We start from the raw sequence: 16,118 nt of genomic DNA, 5'->3' as shown, positions 1-16,118 counted from the left end.
GATGCTATGTCAGTTCCAGGAAAGGAGGAAAAGTAACAGGCAGCCTGGTGCCCAGTGAAAGAGAGGAGGAAGAGAACACAGAACGGAAGGAGGACGCCCAGTGCTCAGGATATGACAAATGAAGAAAAGAATGAAAGGCAGGAGAGTCATAGGGAAGGCTGGAGGAGTCCTCATGGAACTGAAGAATGAAGGAAGCTGACAAGGCAGCCACAGCCTGCTGAGGAAGGACACGGCAGCCTGCTGCGTGGGGAACGGGGCAAAGTCCTGCAGACGGTGGAACGGGACCAGCAGGCACAAACCCCCAAAAAACTGTAAAGAAGATGAGCTAGTGATGGAGCAGAAAAACAACATTCTGTCAGAGGGGCAAAAGGAAAAACAAAACAAGGACGGTGGGCAATCTGCCTTACAAAAAGGCAGAAGCAGAAGACTAGTTTGAAAGGGTGGTTTAAATGTAATGATGAACGGAAGTGGCGTGTGTTCAGATGTTGTCCTGCTTCTGAACGTCACATTAAAAATTTCCATTTGACATAGCATAAAATGGGTGTGTGTAACAGGCATTATGGGATGAAATCTGCACAGAGCTGCAGGCTGAGTGCTGACTTTTACTGAGATCAGCAGTAAGCTTACACATTAAAGGTTCGGTTGTTTCTGTGTTAGAATTATTTTTAATGCAACTTTAATGTTGTTCAATCTCCTTAACTATAATTCTCTGCATGTTATGTAGTGTAGCTCATTATCCTCCCCCGAGAGACTTATCAGCTCTAATTATAATACAGCACACATTATGTCAGATAGTGACAGAGGAAAACAACAACTGCACAACTGGGGCTGCGACTTGGCACCATTAAAAACAGATGAACCAGTAAAACACCACAAGGTGGTGTTGTCTTCACTAAATCTAATTTAATTTTAAACAAAGTGCTCTTTTCCACTTGTCTCCTTAGACTGACACTGGCAGATTGTTACACAGATGGCTGATGGGACTTGTCATCTGTGCTTTTGTTTTTGGTGGCATTTAGAGAGCAAGGCCAAGGGTGTACTGCACAAAAGTAGAATTAAGAAAACCAAGATGACAAGTCAAAGCGAGCCTTGACCTCATCTACTAAGTGCATCCTGACTTAATGCGTTTCACCAAGGCAAAGCCAGGTTGAGGAGTTGTCGAAGTAATTCGGATTAATGCAAGTTCACAGCTTTCTTCAACAGACCACGAGGTCGATCACAGATTCACTGATGCTGACATAGAAGCTGCGCTCCATTTGGCCGTGTCGGCTAGCTGCAAGGAATAAATCTCCATTGTAACTTAATTTAACCTGCTTTCATGCAACTGAGTCAGGACTTAATTCAGCCCAGATAACTAGAAAATCCTGGCTTAATCCCTTATCTTGGTTTGTGCAATTCCCCCTAGAGGAACACACTAGTGTAATGCTCTCAAGTGTTTTCTGATTTGGGACAGGTGCTTATTTCCATGGAACATTAAGAGGCTGTCATTTCATCAATCATATCTATGGTATATAAAGCAACTTTACCTTTATTTTAGTCTCCCTGTAATTATTTACAGCCACAGCCTCCATTTGCACTCACAGCCAGGTGAATGAATAACACGTTAACTCTGATTTTCCCAGCACAATCAATCACATCACTATGCAACATCTACTGGGTTTAATTAATCCACAAGAAAAGAGGAGGGCAGGGTCCTTCTATGACTATATTTAGAACCTCCCACTGGAAGTGTGTGTCTGTAGATTTAGGTGCCATTTATTCATTAATCTTATTGTATACAGCAGAAGTAGTAGTCACAGTTGTGTAGTTGACTAAACGTCTGGGTTGTGTGCACTAAACTCACCAGGACAGCAGGAGTCGGTGTAGAGGTACTCCAGGAAAGACAGGAAGGTGTCTGAGGAGACACCATGGATGGGCACCACTCGACTCCGGGCCTCTGCATACTTCCCACTGAACATGGCTGCCATGACGTCACAGCGCGCCACCAGCACCGCTCGGTGGGCTGGCAACACACTCCCTAGGACACACACACACAAAATTAACATCTAGGTTTAGAATTTCAGAGTAGCATCTCCGTCTCCGAACTGGACTCTTCTGAACGATCACAGAAGTGCAACCCCAACTTAATTCAGTTTGGCCATCTCTTATAATGGGCTGTGTAGATTAACAGGAAGCAAATGATGTGTAAAGTCTGGACACATGTCCTGACATAACTGCTGTTCGTCAGCGCTATTAACAGCCAGCTAATGGCAGCTCTCACCACGCCCCAGCAGTAAGTCAGGGTTAAAAACGAAAAACAGAAATGTACAAAATATTATTACAGAAATGTCTCTGTGTCCTCGAAGGGCTGAACTTGTTGCAGCTCAGACGTGCAAGGACAAGGAAACCTCACTGCACGTTTTAAGACATAAATATTGATTTGGAGAGGCTTGTGGGAATTATCCTGGATTTCTCAGTTTGAGCCTTTGATAGAGAAATGGCCAAATGCAGCTCATGGAAAAGCTTCTGGTGAGATAAAATATGACAGAAGGCAGATCATCGCACTGACCCCCTTCATCTTATTTTGCCTCCGAATGAATGATCAAGCCCAGAACTGAGATCATAATTCAATCACAAGCTAGTAAAATATGCACCCACTCTGGTGTGTGATGGTGCATGCATTTGTAAGCCAATCATGCTGATTGTAAACAGATCAGCATGAACCCACCTTGCACCATAAAGATGACATCTGAGTAAAGAGGTGAATTGAAGAGGTTGACAAGAGTCTGGGGGCCGAGCTGAGCCGCCCGCGCGCTTGGCGTATCCCTGGAGCCCTGCATGGACACACGTGTCAGGTACTAGTTACCAACACAATTGGCATTCTGTGCATCTACCCACCTCCCCCTGTGGAATACAAATGGCCTCTCTGCCAGGCTTGCTTAGCGCTACCCAAACATTCTTGTCTGCCAAGAACGACATGATGGAACTGGCTGAGACTGACAACAGACTGTGAACCAGACAGTCTTCCAAACTATTTATTAACACATTCCTGCACATTAGCACAAAATATATAGAGAGAGGTAAATGGTTTACTGCAGTGTACAGCAGGAGTAGTCAGTAGCATCAAAAAAGGCTGTCAGTGTTTATATGCACACGTGGTTTTGCCAAGGCTACGAATGGATGTCTTCAAAGCATCCCATTACCATTACGTGACCTTTCTCAGTCAACTGGAAGAACTCCATATTCTCACGCTGCTCTGCTGCAGAGGGAGCATTCAGCAAACTTCTTCAGCAGTCTTCAGCAGAAGCAGACACAGAATTAAGCCTCTTTGATTTTGTTAAATTTATGGAAAGCAAATTTCAGACAGTCTCACAGAGTGAGACAACCCGGAGATGTTTGCAGAGTGACAGGATCAAATCCTGACAGGACATTAGGAAACTGTCTTCCGGAGCGTTGGCTCATCTGTACAACACCTCAGGTAGAAGACCTAGTTTTATCCAGATGGGTTGGTAGACCACGCATGGTGCCAAAGGCTTGTCAGACAGATCCATGTCACATCTCCTGAATCTCTCTTGAAATGTTAAAGCCTGCTATGGGAACCCCTTCTTACGTTTAATTTAATAATTACAGACCACAGCGCAGGATTTCAAGGCTGGTGTCCAGTGTGAAATCTTGACAGATCTTGTGCTGTACCTTTGCTCCTTTGAGAGTATCTCTTGTTTACTTTGTGCTAATTCCCACAGTGTGTGAGAGGTGATTATAAGCAGTAATTATGTAAATATGCTAATTAGAGCCACATTATTACTGTGCTTTTTCTAAATACAGTCTGGCTAATTAAGGCACTGTTAGTCTGCAACTACAAAAACCTGTTTATATCTTCAAAAAGCAAGTCTGACACATTAAGTACAAGTACACACTATAAGGCATTCCAAACAGACAGACATTTTTAAGTATTAAAGGAAGAGAGGAGAGGTGATTCAAAACACAAGAGGCCTCACCCTGTCTCTGCCGATGAGAGATCGTACGCGATCCAGAAGCTGAGCAACAGCTAGCGAGTTCTTCAGCTTCTCTTCCAGGGCCTCCTGGAGGTGCTCCCACTCCCACGCTCCTACAAAACATCACATACACATGGACTTTGTGGTCCCACAATGGTACAGTTTGCAGAAACACACAGGTTGGCACAATGCTCTGACCACCCACATACCTTCCACCGAACACTCAGGATGTGATTTTGACAAAGATGGCATGTTCTAAAATTTGTCTGCTTATATAATGTGTGGTGGTTGAATGGTGACCTAAACTCAGGGGATGACCCCAAATCATTAGGATTCATTATCTGGTATCACGGCATTCTGCTATCATGGCTCAAAATTAGTGATACACAGCAAACAGAAACAGAAATGTACACTGTGATATAGAGGAAGATCCCGTCATAAATGACGAGTGACATATAAAGCGGCACTAAAAGATAAAGTTGAACCAAAGTGACTGCAGTTTAAAAGTTGCTAAGATGTTTCACTAAAAATCCCAAATGTGAACCTCATGGTGGCTCTAGATGTAAACTCAGGGAATGACCCCAAATCATTAGGATTCATTATCTGGTATCACGGCATTCTGCTATCATGGCTCAAAATTAGTGATACACAGCAAACAGAAACAGAAATGTACACTGTGATATAGAGGAAGATCCCGTCATAAATGACGAGTGACATATAAAGCGGCACTAAAAGATAAAGTTGAATATGACTGTGACACATGCTCATTTGGAAGATATCTATGCTGCATTTATTCACTCCAGTAATGAACTCCTCTCTAAAGCTTGTACAGCCCTGCAGCTTGGTTTTGGTGGCACATTGCATCTCACCACCATGATATAAACATACTGTTGAGGGAAGAAGGGAGCAGGACTGGGCAGGATTTAGCTCATCATTAGTTCATAATGACAGCTTTTTGACTGATAAAGGGATTACTTCAACACACAGTGCAGCAGACACCTCGTGGGCAGGGTGACAGACTATCTCAAGAGCTGTGGTACAGACGTGATGCAGCCAGACAATAAGAAACAGCAATGTACAGTAGCTATGGGCCCGCAGATGTTTTCAAAGGTGAGACTGAAGGAAAATGAAAATAACAAGAAATATATGTGGAAAAAGCAAAAGCTGCTAAATTAACATTTCTGGGTGATATCGCAGTTAAGCTTCCACGCTGTAAATTACATCTCACCCAGCTACACAAACACTTTAGCAACAATTTGTGCAGAGTAACACTCAATCCCCAAAGGGCATTCCTTAATTTGTCCATAGCTGCTAAATTCCTAAATCTTACCTTAATTCAAATCAAACCCTAACAACGAGAGAAACCAGTATGTTTGTGGCAAATTCAGTTGCAAGGAAACTAAATAACAACCACTTGTTCCCCTCTGAGACAAGTCATCCCAAAAAACAGCTGTTCTGTGGTCACAGATGTGATCCTGAATGAAGCCTGGGTGGTCACAAACACACACACACACACACTTGTTCATCTCACACATATACATGTAATACATGTGTTAAGCATGCACACGCACACAACAGCAACCCAGTGACAAATTCAATAATTCAGCTGAATTCTACACAAGGAGACAGAGTCTCTCAGTGTTAACATCACACAAGCAAAGCCACAACCTCTACGGCTGTCCACATACACTCAGGTGACAAAAAACCTCCAGCGTAGAATAATAACGTGAGTGTGAAGCTGTGTGTTTACAGAGACATGACATTGTTACAGAAAGGTTTTAAAAATGAGTGACACTGAATTGTGAGCAGAAGATAATGTGTCCCATCTCAAGGAAAGCAAAGTACAGCCTGTTGTGGATTAACAGCAAATGAACATCAAACATTGGCAGCCTGTGCTCCGAATGTTTCTGTGGGCAAAGACATCACGTATTCACACCTGATTAGCCAATTCAAGAAAACATACTACTATAAAATCATGCACATTTTATGTGAGGTCAGCTGCTTTTAATGTACAATCAGACTCACTGTGTTGAAGGTTAAAATGAGTCATTTTCACACCAGACTTAGCTCCGTTTCCCTGCAGCGTTTATGGAAATGTTGTTCAGCTCATCTTTCCACTATTCTCTCCAAACCCCACACACACACACACACACACACACACACTAAGTGTGTACTCTAGTGCCCAGCGTCCTCACCATCCAAACACCTGCCATCATATTGTCTCACAGAAAAGCAACACCTTACACTCCTCCCCTTCTCTCATCCTCACCCCCTGCCACCTACAGTATGTTTCTCACCCTACTCTCATCCTCACCCCCTGCCAAGTATGTTTCTCACCCTACTCTACAGTATGTTTCTCACCCTACTCACAATTTTCTACTCCTTACTTTCCAATCTATAATCTACACAAGGACTTGCATATACTGTATGTGTGTGAACATGCACACGGCTCTTTCTGTCTTTCAGCTGCTGGCATTCTCATTCTTATTCACACAGTCACTCACAAAGACTCAGTCTAACCCTATAATCTTCTTCCATTCTCCACTCAGTCTTTACCAACACACTTACAGCCAATGTGTCTGTGTGTCTGCCCCTAGTGTTTGTGTGTATATACATGCACGTTCATTCAGGCCATCAGTGCTGCTGTTCACTTGCGGTACATGTTAAGAGGCGGCCATGAGTCACATGTATGCAGCACAGCTTTTTGCCATAAAGACTCCTGCAATGCAGGAGTTACACGCAGCCTGTGATGAAGCACTGGCACGCACGGGCTTTGGGATCTAATGTGAAGCAAACACAGTGCTGCAGTCCACACATTGAGAAGATTTTTGTTACAGCATTGAAGTCACAGAGACTATCACATGCTTATTTAATAAATATTTTGGATGTAAGCACTGCAATATCCTCAAATGTTTTGGTTTCTAGTAATAATAGTACTAAATTTTCATGACCGTCTGATCACAGATTCCATCATTTGTTGATGTACATCCTGCCCCTGTAGCAGCCTCCTGAGTCAAATTCTACCAGCTAATCCCATTAACCATCAAAATGATGGAAATTCAACTCCTGCAAACATGTCTCAGAGTACCAGTCCACCCTAACTGATGTATATAATGCCTAACAGAACTGAGCTGGATGGAGAAAAGGAAACATAAGCGGCCTGAGTGAAAATGTGAGATTACACTATTACACAGTGAATGATCAGGTCCTTGATTAAAATACCACAGTTGCTTACTATCAAGCACTTTCCATTTGACTGATTTCTGTTCCTCAGTGTAATGAAACACTAGACAAGACCCAATGGGGCAAACTGCTTCCTGCTGCCAGGGGACATTACTCTTCACATCTAAATGACTGGAAAAAGAGAGTGGAGTTCCCATGCTGTGGGTGTCAGTCCAGCTTGTAACATGCAGAAAATATACGGTAACAACAAACAGGAAACGTGAAACAAGGCTGAAACACTGGAATTAGTAACACACAAAACAATCACCCAACAACTGTAGCTATTTAAATATCTCTGATCCCATAACTCAAACATAAAATGGCTCAATACACTGAGCACTGTCTAGTGTTTAGCAGCAGAAAACTTGTTTTTCCAAAAAGTGTTCACCATTTCAAATGACACTGGTTTACTATCCTTTTCCCCAACAGCCCATTACACCAAACTACACTGAGGACAAGGTCAGTATCTCTTCTCTGAATAACAACTTCCACTAAGCACGGTTTACTGTAAGCCTGTGATAAAACATTGACACACCAGAGACTTCAGGACTGGACAGTCTCATGTAAAAGGTTATATGAGTTATTACAAAACCCAGTTTAACAATGAGCATTTTCACATCCATTTCAGTCAACAACAGTAAATTGAATACCTTGGTGTTTTGTATTGTCATCTTGGGCTTTGGGAAGTAGTGTGACAGTCTTCACTATTTTCTGACACGTTTGTCTTTATTTTTGACTTGCGGTCAGTGGAAGCATCTCACAAGCAAAACAGTTGGTCAAATGTAAATGACAGAATCTTTGGGAAAAGTTCTAAAACGACTCATTTAATCTGTTGGCTTTCTCAGTTGTGTGTGAGTGCACTGTATTTGACTGGTGGGTTTTACCTCTGTAAATGAACATGAGAGTCTCCCACCAGCACAGACAAAGGAGGGGGTCCTTCACCACCAGACGAGAGAGGCGTCCTGTCAGGTGCCCGTCCGATCTTGGCATGTCATTGATAATCCCCCCATCCCAGGTGGAAAGCAGTGAATGGGGGCCTCCATCTCGCTCTCTGCAAACACACCGCGACTGTGGACGTTCCCTGTCCAATCAGCCAGAGATTAAATTCAGCACAAAATGTTGCACAGCTATGCTAAAGAGACATTTGCAGGAGGAGATGAGCTCCTGCTGGCTACAGGCACAGATGGTTGAAGAGCTTATTAAGCTCCATCCTGTGAGCAAGCCTGTATTTCTCCTACCTGGTCTTGGGCCCTAGCAGCAGCTGTCGAAAGTATGGGCTGACAGCACACAGCACAGCCGCATGCGCCCACCCCAATTCCTTCCCAGAGTCCCCGGCATAGAAAGCCACATCCGCAAACTGCACGCCACGCTCCAACAACCACTGCATGTCCTGGGAGAAGCTGGACTCCTCCACTCGAATAGGTGGAAGACGAGCTGAACAGAGGGAGAAGGAAAGAGGGTGGACAATACAGAGAATGAGTTAATGAACAAGTAGTACTGCAGTTCAGCTGCAATTGATTGTTATGCTCAAAGCACCCAAGAAGTGTAGATTATTCTTTCCCCTCAGTCTACCATATGCACTTCTACGAGTGATTTCCCCATTTTTTGACAATGTGTATTGACAACTCAGAGAGGACTGGGGTGTGTACAGTAGAGAGCAATAGGGTGGCGAGACATTTTATTCAAGAAGAAAGAGCAGAGACCTGTGTCATGTTGCTCTGTTACTCAAATGAGACAAATGTTTCCAGAAATGTTTGCCTTTGCAACTAAAGACAGGCCTGCAAAGATGCAAACTCAAGCTGCTGACTGGAGAAATGTTTGTTACACAGTGTCCCTGCTTTTTTTAAATCTTGAGGAAATGACACCAACAGTATGTAGCTATGTTTTAGATTTTTTAAAACCTTTTTTTCATGGTAGGTTCACTAAGAGGCCACCTCTCTCACTTCTGTGATAAAAATACATCAAGAAGCAACAAAAATACCCCAGAATGCAAATAAACACCAAAACCACAAATAAAAAAAAGAGACCACACATCTTACCGCCCACACTCAGTGGTTCAGAAATATTACGTCAAGCTTAAACCATAAGAAGATCCACATCAAGATTTGCACTCGTTTTTTTTTTTTTTCTTATTTTGTACTTCCCTTGGGCGGTACAGCGGAAGGGTGGTTAGTGCTGTCGCCTCACAGCAAGAAGGTTCCGGGCTCGAGCCCAGGTCAACCCGGGGCCTTTCTGTGTGCCCATATGAGTGAGAGTGAGTGTGTGTGGTTGTTGTAACCCCAGCTCTTGCCCATTGTCAGCTGGGATCGGCTCCAGCTACCCGCAACCCTATTCAGGAATAAGCAGTATAGATGATGGATGGATGTTCTTTTTCTCCTCTAGTGATCTGGCTCAGTAATGTAGTGCCATCATATTTGCAAGCACTGGTGGGGTTTGTGAGGTTTTTATGTTGGATGGAAAAAAGAAAACCATTAAAATTATGTTTGATTTTTTTTTAAAAGTTGATGTTTATAGAAGATGTAGAAAACCCTGGATGGACTACACTGATTAGCCATAACATTATGACCGCATGGACAATACTGTGTACATAGGAGTCAATGCAGCAGTTGGTTGGCACTCATGTCACTATGTAGCTCACTGTGCATTTTCTGTGAATCTGTTTGCTTCAGTAGTTCTACTGTCATGAACAGTGCAAATGTGTAACATTCAGTGAAAATCTGTGTAAAAGGACTGAAAACTGTGGTCGTGAGAGCAAATTAGACAAATTCAACAGCCTCCCCACTGTAGGTGTGATGCCACCACTATACCCACTGAATGTTTCTCCTCATAGAAACCAGTGTACAGTATTTCTCAGTTTCACCCATTTTAACAAAGATTCAAACAAAGTGGAATCATTTGAAAATGATAAATGAAATGTAAAGGTTTAGTCATTATCGGTGAGCTTTGGGCATCCATGAGTTCACTGTTTGTCCTTCCTTAGACACTGTTGGTAGGTACTGACCACTGCAGACAGGAACACCCAACAAGACCTGCAGTCTGAGAGAATCTCTGACCCAGTCATCAACCATCACAGTTTGGCCTTTGTCAGAGTCACTCACATCCTTATGTTTGCCTGTTTTTCCTGCACACCAACTTCGAGGACTGAATGTTAACTTGCTGCCTAATATACCCCACACACTGACAGGTGCCACAGTAAAAGGATAATGAATGTTATTCACTTCACCTGTCAGTGGTTATAATGTTATAGCTGATCAGTGTATAGTCACAGAAACACAAAAAGAGTGAATAAAAAAAACAAATATTGTAATGACAATGTACAGGATGAGACAAAATTGATAAGTAAACTAGTAATTAGTAATGTATTAAATTAGTAATGTATTTATACATTACTAATAAAGAGTTAACAAGCATTTTAGAAGGTGAAAGAAGTGAGAGCTTCACAAATCACAGTGATATCCCTATTCATACATAATGCACATTATACCTCATCTTGTATTTTATGGTTGCTCAGATGTGGCTGAGTAAATAGTGCTATTCTTGAATCAGCATGTCATACTTAATGCAAGCAGCACCATAAGTAGCAGTAAATAGTGTTGGACAGGCACCAATAAGTCTTCCAGCAGTTGGTGTCTCTCTTTTTTTGGCAAGACTTGAATCTGTCAGTCATTGCAGCAGATTTGGACACACAGCCGCAGCAAAGTGGTCAGATAACCATTTTGTGGTAGTTTAACTGCATAGTTTGTCTTAAATATACTCAGTTATGTTATTCTGTAAAAAATAACTTTGCATGGAGAAATGGCAGTAGCATTAACATTAGTTGACAGCTAACATGTAGCTGTGAACTTGGCATCCATTACAGAACACAGCACTGGACTTCAGTTTTCAAAATAAAATGATGCTAGTGGGTCGACCTGTGCAGTGGGAGATGCGCCTCTAGCCAAATTCATTTTAATTATGTAATGTCAAGACACAAAGCTAATAGTTTGCGGCATCATCCAGCAGTTGGGAAAGGCAGGCAAATTCGGATTTAATCAGACCCAATTAGGAGAAGGAGTTCCATAGCCTAAAAACATAAAATATTAGGACAACAAAAATGCAGCAGTCTGGCCTTTCACAACACTCCAGCTTGTTTCTTTTAAGTTGTGCTATAATAGATCTGACTTATTGTGTTGCTGCTATTCATGGTGCATAAACATTTGTGGGTCTGTCAGTTTTAACCTGTTATCTCACCTCATAATTAGCGCTTGTGTTTAAAAGGCAGTTTGATTAAATCCAAGTGCCTGAATGTGGCTGCTACAATTGTTTTAACGTTTCATTAAAATTGAATCTGAAATTCTGAATTTTAAATAAGCGGACTAAATTACCCTTTAAACAATTAGGCGATAATTAACTGGCAGCTTTTAATGAGTAAACAATGTGTGGCACCAGTCTCTCAAAGAGAAAAGAGTGGTAAGGACTGGCAGGTTTCCTTTGTCTTTTATGATAGTAAGCTACATATCCTTGAGTTTTGAACTTTTCATCAGACAGAAAAACAATTTGCAAATGTCACCTGTGATGACATTGCAATTTGCTTCACATAAACTAATTAGCCATTCAAATAATTGAGTGTTTAATTGATAATGACAATAATCATTCATTGCAGGCCTAAACTAAATCTTCCAAAGCTCTGACACAATTACTAAAATTTAATGTCGGTAATATGCATCAAACATTTTGAACACATAACAAAAGAGCTGTGGTACTGACTGGTCAAGTGAGTTTGTAGTGTTCAGGTCAAATACCTAAACTGTCTAAGAAAATTTAGTTAAGGTAAAGGTTAATGATCAATCCGCTCCCATCCCACAACAGCCATCACTATGGTGATTGTGCTCAACGCACTAAACACAGTTTTGTTTCTCCGACTGGTGCTGAAAAAGAGCTCAGTATAAAATGGATTCAAACGTCACTGAGTAAAAGTAGTCCCCAGCGGCCCTTGTCTCGCTTGTTATTTCTAGTCTGGAACAGAGAATATTGATCTAGATAATGCTCGGCTCTTTTAAAGGCTATGTAAGCTCAAGAAAAAACAGTCCAGTTAGTCAACTGAATCTTCTCTGTACGCCACAAAAAAGAGAGTGATATAAAGCAACAATACATATTCTATATACTAAAAGAATTCCAAGTAATCTGTAAAAACAATTACCGTTGTTTAAAAAAAACTTTATGAAAAAGATGAAGCTCTGTTTATAGGAACCAACAGGAAATAAAAAAAACACTGTTCATAAAATAAAATAAATATTTGCTGTTAGATAGCACAGTACTCTCTGACCTGGTTGTTCTAAATGAGGTGGACGAAGCTCATTCACTTTGTTTCCTCTCCTCTTCTCTGGCCTCTCTTTGGCTTTATGTTTCAGACACTGAATCATGAAGTACTCCAGCTGAACAATACAGAAATACACATTAGGTCAAATACAAGGTACAGAAACACTGGTGTTACATCATCAGTTCTTTGCTACCTGTCCCTGTTTCCTCTACTCAGTGCTTATCTGGAAATGTTAATCAAGTTGAATAGGCAACGAGACCTTCTGCCGTCACGACTCCTTGTTGTAATTCAAGCATAAAACACGTGGAAAAGTGTGCATGTGTGTGTTCTAAAAATAAGAATGCTTGTTTTCTTAAAAACTCACTCATAATCACAGACCATAGAAGCAGCTATAGCCATTAAATTAATATTTAGATCCGTTGCTTTACGTGTGGTGTCACTGCTTACCACACTGCCAAAGTAGCGACCCACAAAGACGTGGTTGAGAGAGGGTAATTCCAGGTAGGTGGCCCCCAGGTCCCGTGACAGCTGCAGACCTTCACTGTGAGGAACACAGCTGCTCCAGTCTGACGCACACAACGGACACGTACAGGGAGGGCCTTCATCTGAACACATAGACTCTGAGATTAAATCATTCAAACTGCATACACACTTGAGTCTAATACTTTGAGGGCATGTGAGTCACTGATATGAGACGTTAAGCTTTTGAGGATGTGTGAACCAAGTACGCATTGAACAGCTAATAATGGAATTTCTTGCCCCATGTGTCATCAAACGAGTTGCACTGGGCTATGATATTCAATCCATAACAAGGGCTATATGCTATTCATAATTACTGAACCAAAACAAGGCATTTACTGTCGTATACGCCTTCACGCACCACATTTCAACTCTTGGTGTTATTGTCAGCACATCACATGGATCAAAATGCAGAGAAGTTGGACAAAAAGAAAAAATCTGCACACGATACCAATAGCTCTCTCAGAGGAACACTCACTTTAGCAGAAACCTTCACCGGGCATTGTCAAAATAACATCACAAGGCAGAATAAGTAAAATACTTTATAGGGACAAAAACACACTCCTTACACAAGTGGCTGTGATCTGCACAATCAAGAGTCAATCTACTCCCAGACAGGACCAGTCACAGCAGTGCTGAGTAACACTCCGTATGAGGAAACAGCAGCCCAACACTAATAGCAAACTAACATAAAGTACAAGAAAAACATATCACACAAAAACATGCTGAATCTACAAAATCACAAAAGTCAGTAAGCTATAATACTGTCTCAAAATGTGTCTGTCAGAACTGGAAACACATTATTACATAAACTAAATTAAAGTTTAAAAAAGCAACATTTTCCAAATTAGAACCTAGAAACCAGATGCCACAGCCATGTGTGGTTTTACGGTGTATGTACCAACTCTAGTGTGTCTCTGAGTGACAGTCTACAAGGACTTTAATAGGGTGATAGTGCCGTTTGTAAAATATTGATGTTTTCTGGTTTATTGTGTTTGCAGCTGTCGATTCCTGACAAGAAATGTTGCTGTGGCACCTCCAGGTCACTGTTTTTACATCTTCACTGGGCTCCGAGAAAATAAAAAAAAATCCCTGTACAACAGTATACAGTAAGAGTAAGACCATCCACATCTGTAAAACCTGCAGCAAGTGCGTGGGGAGACCAAAGAGAGAATCAGACAGCAAATTAGAGGGATTAATTTGAAGGAAAAGACTTTAGAAAGAGTGCACAAAGGAGCAGAGAGTCGGAGAGAAATACAGAATGAATGGGACATGCAGCTAAGTGCTGAGGCATTTGATAAATCCTACTAATAACCTACAGTCATGACACAGAGCCAGGGCTTGACAGGGTGTGTGTGTGTGTGTGTGTGTGTGTGTGTGAGGCAGAAGGGAAAAGAGTGTGTGTGTGTGTGTGTGTGTGTGTGTGTGTGTGTGTGTGTGTGTGTGTGTGTGTGTGTGAGACAGGCAGTGACTTGGCATTTGAGTGTGCGTGCAAGTATGTGCATGAGTCCTTGGCTGAATCTATTTGTGCCCGTGTGCACTGCTGGTTTAATGGCTGCGTTACCACACATACAGAAGCATTCTCTCCCTGCCACAGCTGTGGCTTAGGCAGACTGAAGTTGAGCAGCAGGAAGTGCTCAGAGCTCAGCAGTCATAAGGGGATAGCAGGAAAACACTCACCCAGCCACACACCAAAACACAAGCAAAGGCTTCGGTCTACAACTACTCACTCTGCCAGCAAAGGCTTGACGTACACCGAGATGGTTCTGCAGTGAAGCACTGACAGGGTCCCAAAGTATGTCAAGCAGACAAGCTAAAAATACAACCTAGCACATTTGATAGACTTGTTTACAGTATCTGGATTCGTCGAGGGTTAGTGTGTCTGCAAAACTACATGCAGACTCACTAAACATGTATGCTGGTAATGGCTGAAGTGTTAAGCATCGTCCATTAAGGCTACACCCAAGTGCCCTGGTCCTAGTTAAGGGACAAAGTACTATTGTAGTGTACATTTAGTGTATGTGTTGTGTGAGCTCTTGTAATGGGCAACAAATATAAACTTAATGCCTTGCTTTGGTGTGTTTCCTGTAGGGAAGCATGTGAGCTGACAACCAAGAGAAGATGTCATAAAGATCTCTTCATTTCTTGGAGGACACAAAGCTCACTGGCCCAGCAAGAACATGTTATTGTGTCAAAAATCAAAATAAACAGCTGAGGCAACAGTAGCCTACATTAGCCCTAAAACACCAGGTTCAGTGACTGAAAGATGAAGACATTTTGTATTTGCTGCCTCTCAAACTCTTGTTTACATACAACAGTGACAAAGTATTGTTGACAAAACTAAACACGCTCCGGCTCTAACAAAAAGACAAGACAAAAATGACCTCACCATTCAGCCGCGCTCCAACTGCCACCAGGATGACAGGTACACCCCAGTGCCTCAGGAGCGGGCGGAGTCTCGGGGCATAGCCGTTCCTGACCTGCTGGAAGGCCAGCTTGTCAGTGACGGCATATTTAATGACCAGGATGTCCGCTTGCTCAAGAACTTTTCGTACACTGGCCCAATCACTGTCCAACAAGTCCTGGAAAGGCATAAAAATGACAACAAACACAAAGACTAACAGTTCCAAGAAACGCATTACACAGAACTGTCTGCATGCCCAAGCTGTATAATGAGTCTCACCCCATTTAACCCTAATCCTTCCCCTCTGAGTCTCCACAACTATAAGCACTTGAGTATGGCCCTTGGGACTGTGACCTGTGTGAGGCTAGCAGCTCTTAAAAACATCTGATTCAACTCATTAAGCAGGAAAAAAAATCACTTAAGAAAACCTTGAGCAGTTTTAATTAAAAAAAAAAAGGTACACAGAAATAAAATTAAACTGACAGGCGTTCCCCCAGCTCCACGCTGACAGGGACAGACAGCCCCTTTAACAGGACACATATAGTGCTACTAGAAAATTGTTAACAGTATTTTCATTTCAAACTCTACAAAGAACAAAAGACCTTTCATCAGTTTTTGTGCAGTGCATGTTAAAAAGCATCCTCCTAAGAATAGAAACATTTTTAAAAAGCCTGCAATCATGGCTGGAAGGCAGCTGGCC

General features: G+C 42.1%; 1 protein-coding gene across 3 annotated transcripts in view; it reads right to left on the bottom strand.

Annotated features, from left to right (window-relative positions):
* rhobtb3 (Rho related BTB domain containing 3) overlaps window positions 1-16,118 on the bottom strand; it is a 30,761-nt gene that overhangs the window by 7,586 nt on the left and 7,057 nt on the right. For 2 of the 3 annotated variants that reach the window (XM_020592822.1, XM_020592820.1), the window contains exons 3-10: window positions 15,404-15,596; window positions 12,943-13,100; window positions 12,502-12,610; window positions 8,435-8,630; window positions 8,081-8,277; window positions 3,978-4,087; window positions 2,708-2,813; window positions 1,844-2,017 (exon numbers count right to left, since the gene is read on the bottom strand). In XM_020592822.1, coding sequence (XP_020448478.1) covers window positions 1,844-2,017; window positions 2,708-2,813; window positions 3,978-4,087; window positions 8,081-8,277; window positions 8,435-8,630; window positions 12,502-12,610; window positions 12,943-13,100; window positions 15,404-15,596 — 1,243 coding nt within the window. The remainder of the gene's footprint in view (window positions 1-1,843; window positions 2,018-2,707; window positions 2,814-3,977; window positions 4,088-8,080; window positions 8,278-8,434; window positions 8,631-12,501; window positions 12,611-12,942; window positions 13,101-15,403; window positions 15,597-16,118) is intronic. The other variant, XM_020592821.1, reaches the window with a different exon arrangement.

Source organism: Monopterus albus, unplaced genomic scaffold (assembly GCF_001952655.1).
Source record: "Monopterus albus unplaced genomic scaffold, M_albus_1.0 scaffold18.1, whole genome shotgun sequence".
Lineage (NCBI taxonomy): Eukaryota > Metazoa > Chordata > Actinopteri > Synbranchiformes > Synbranchidae > Monopterus > Monopterus albus.
This window is presented reverse-complemented; position numbering and strand designations above follow the sequence as displayed.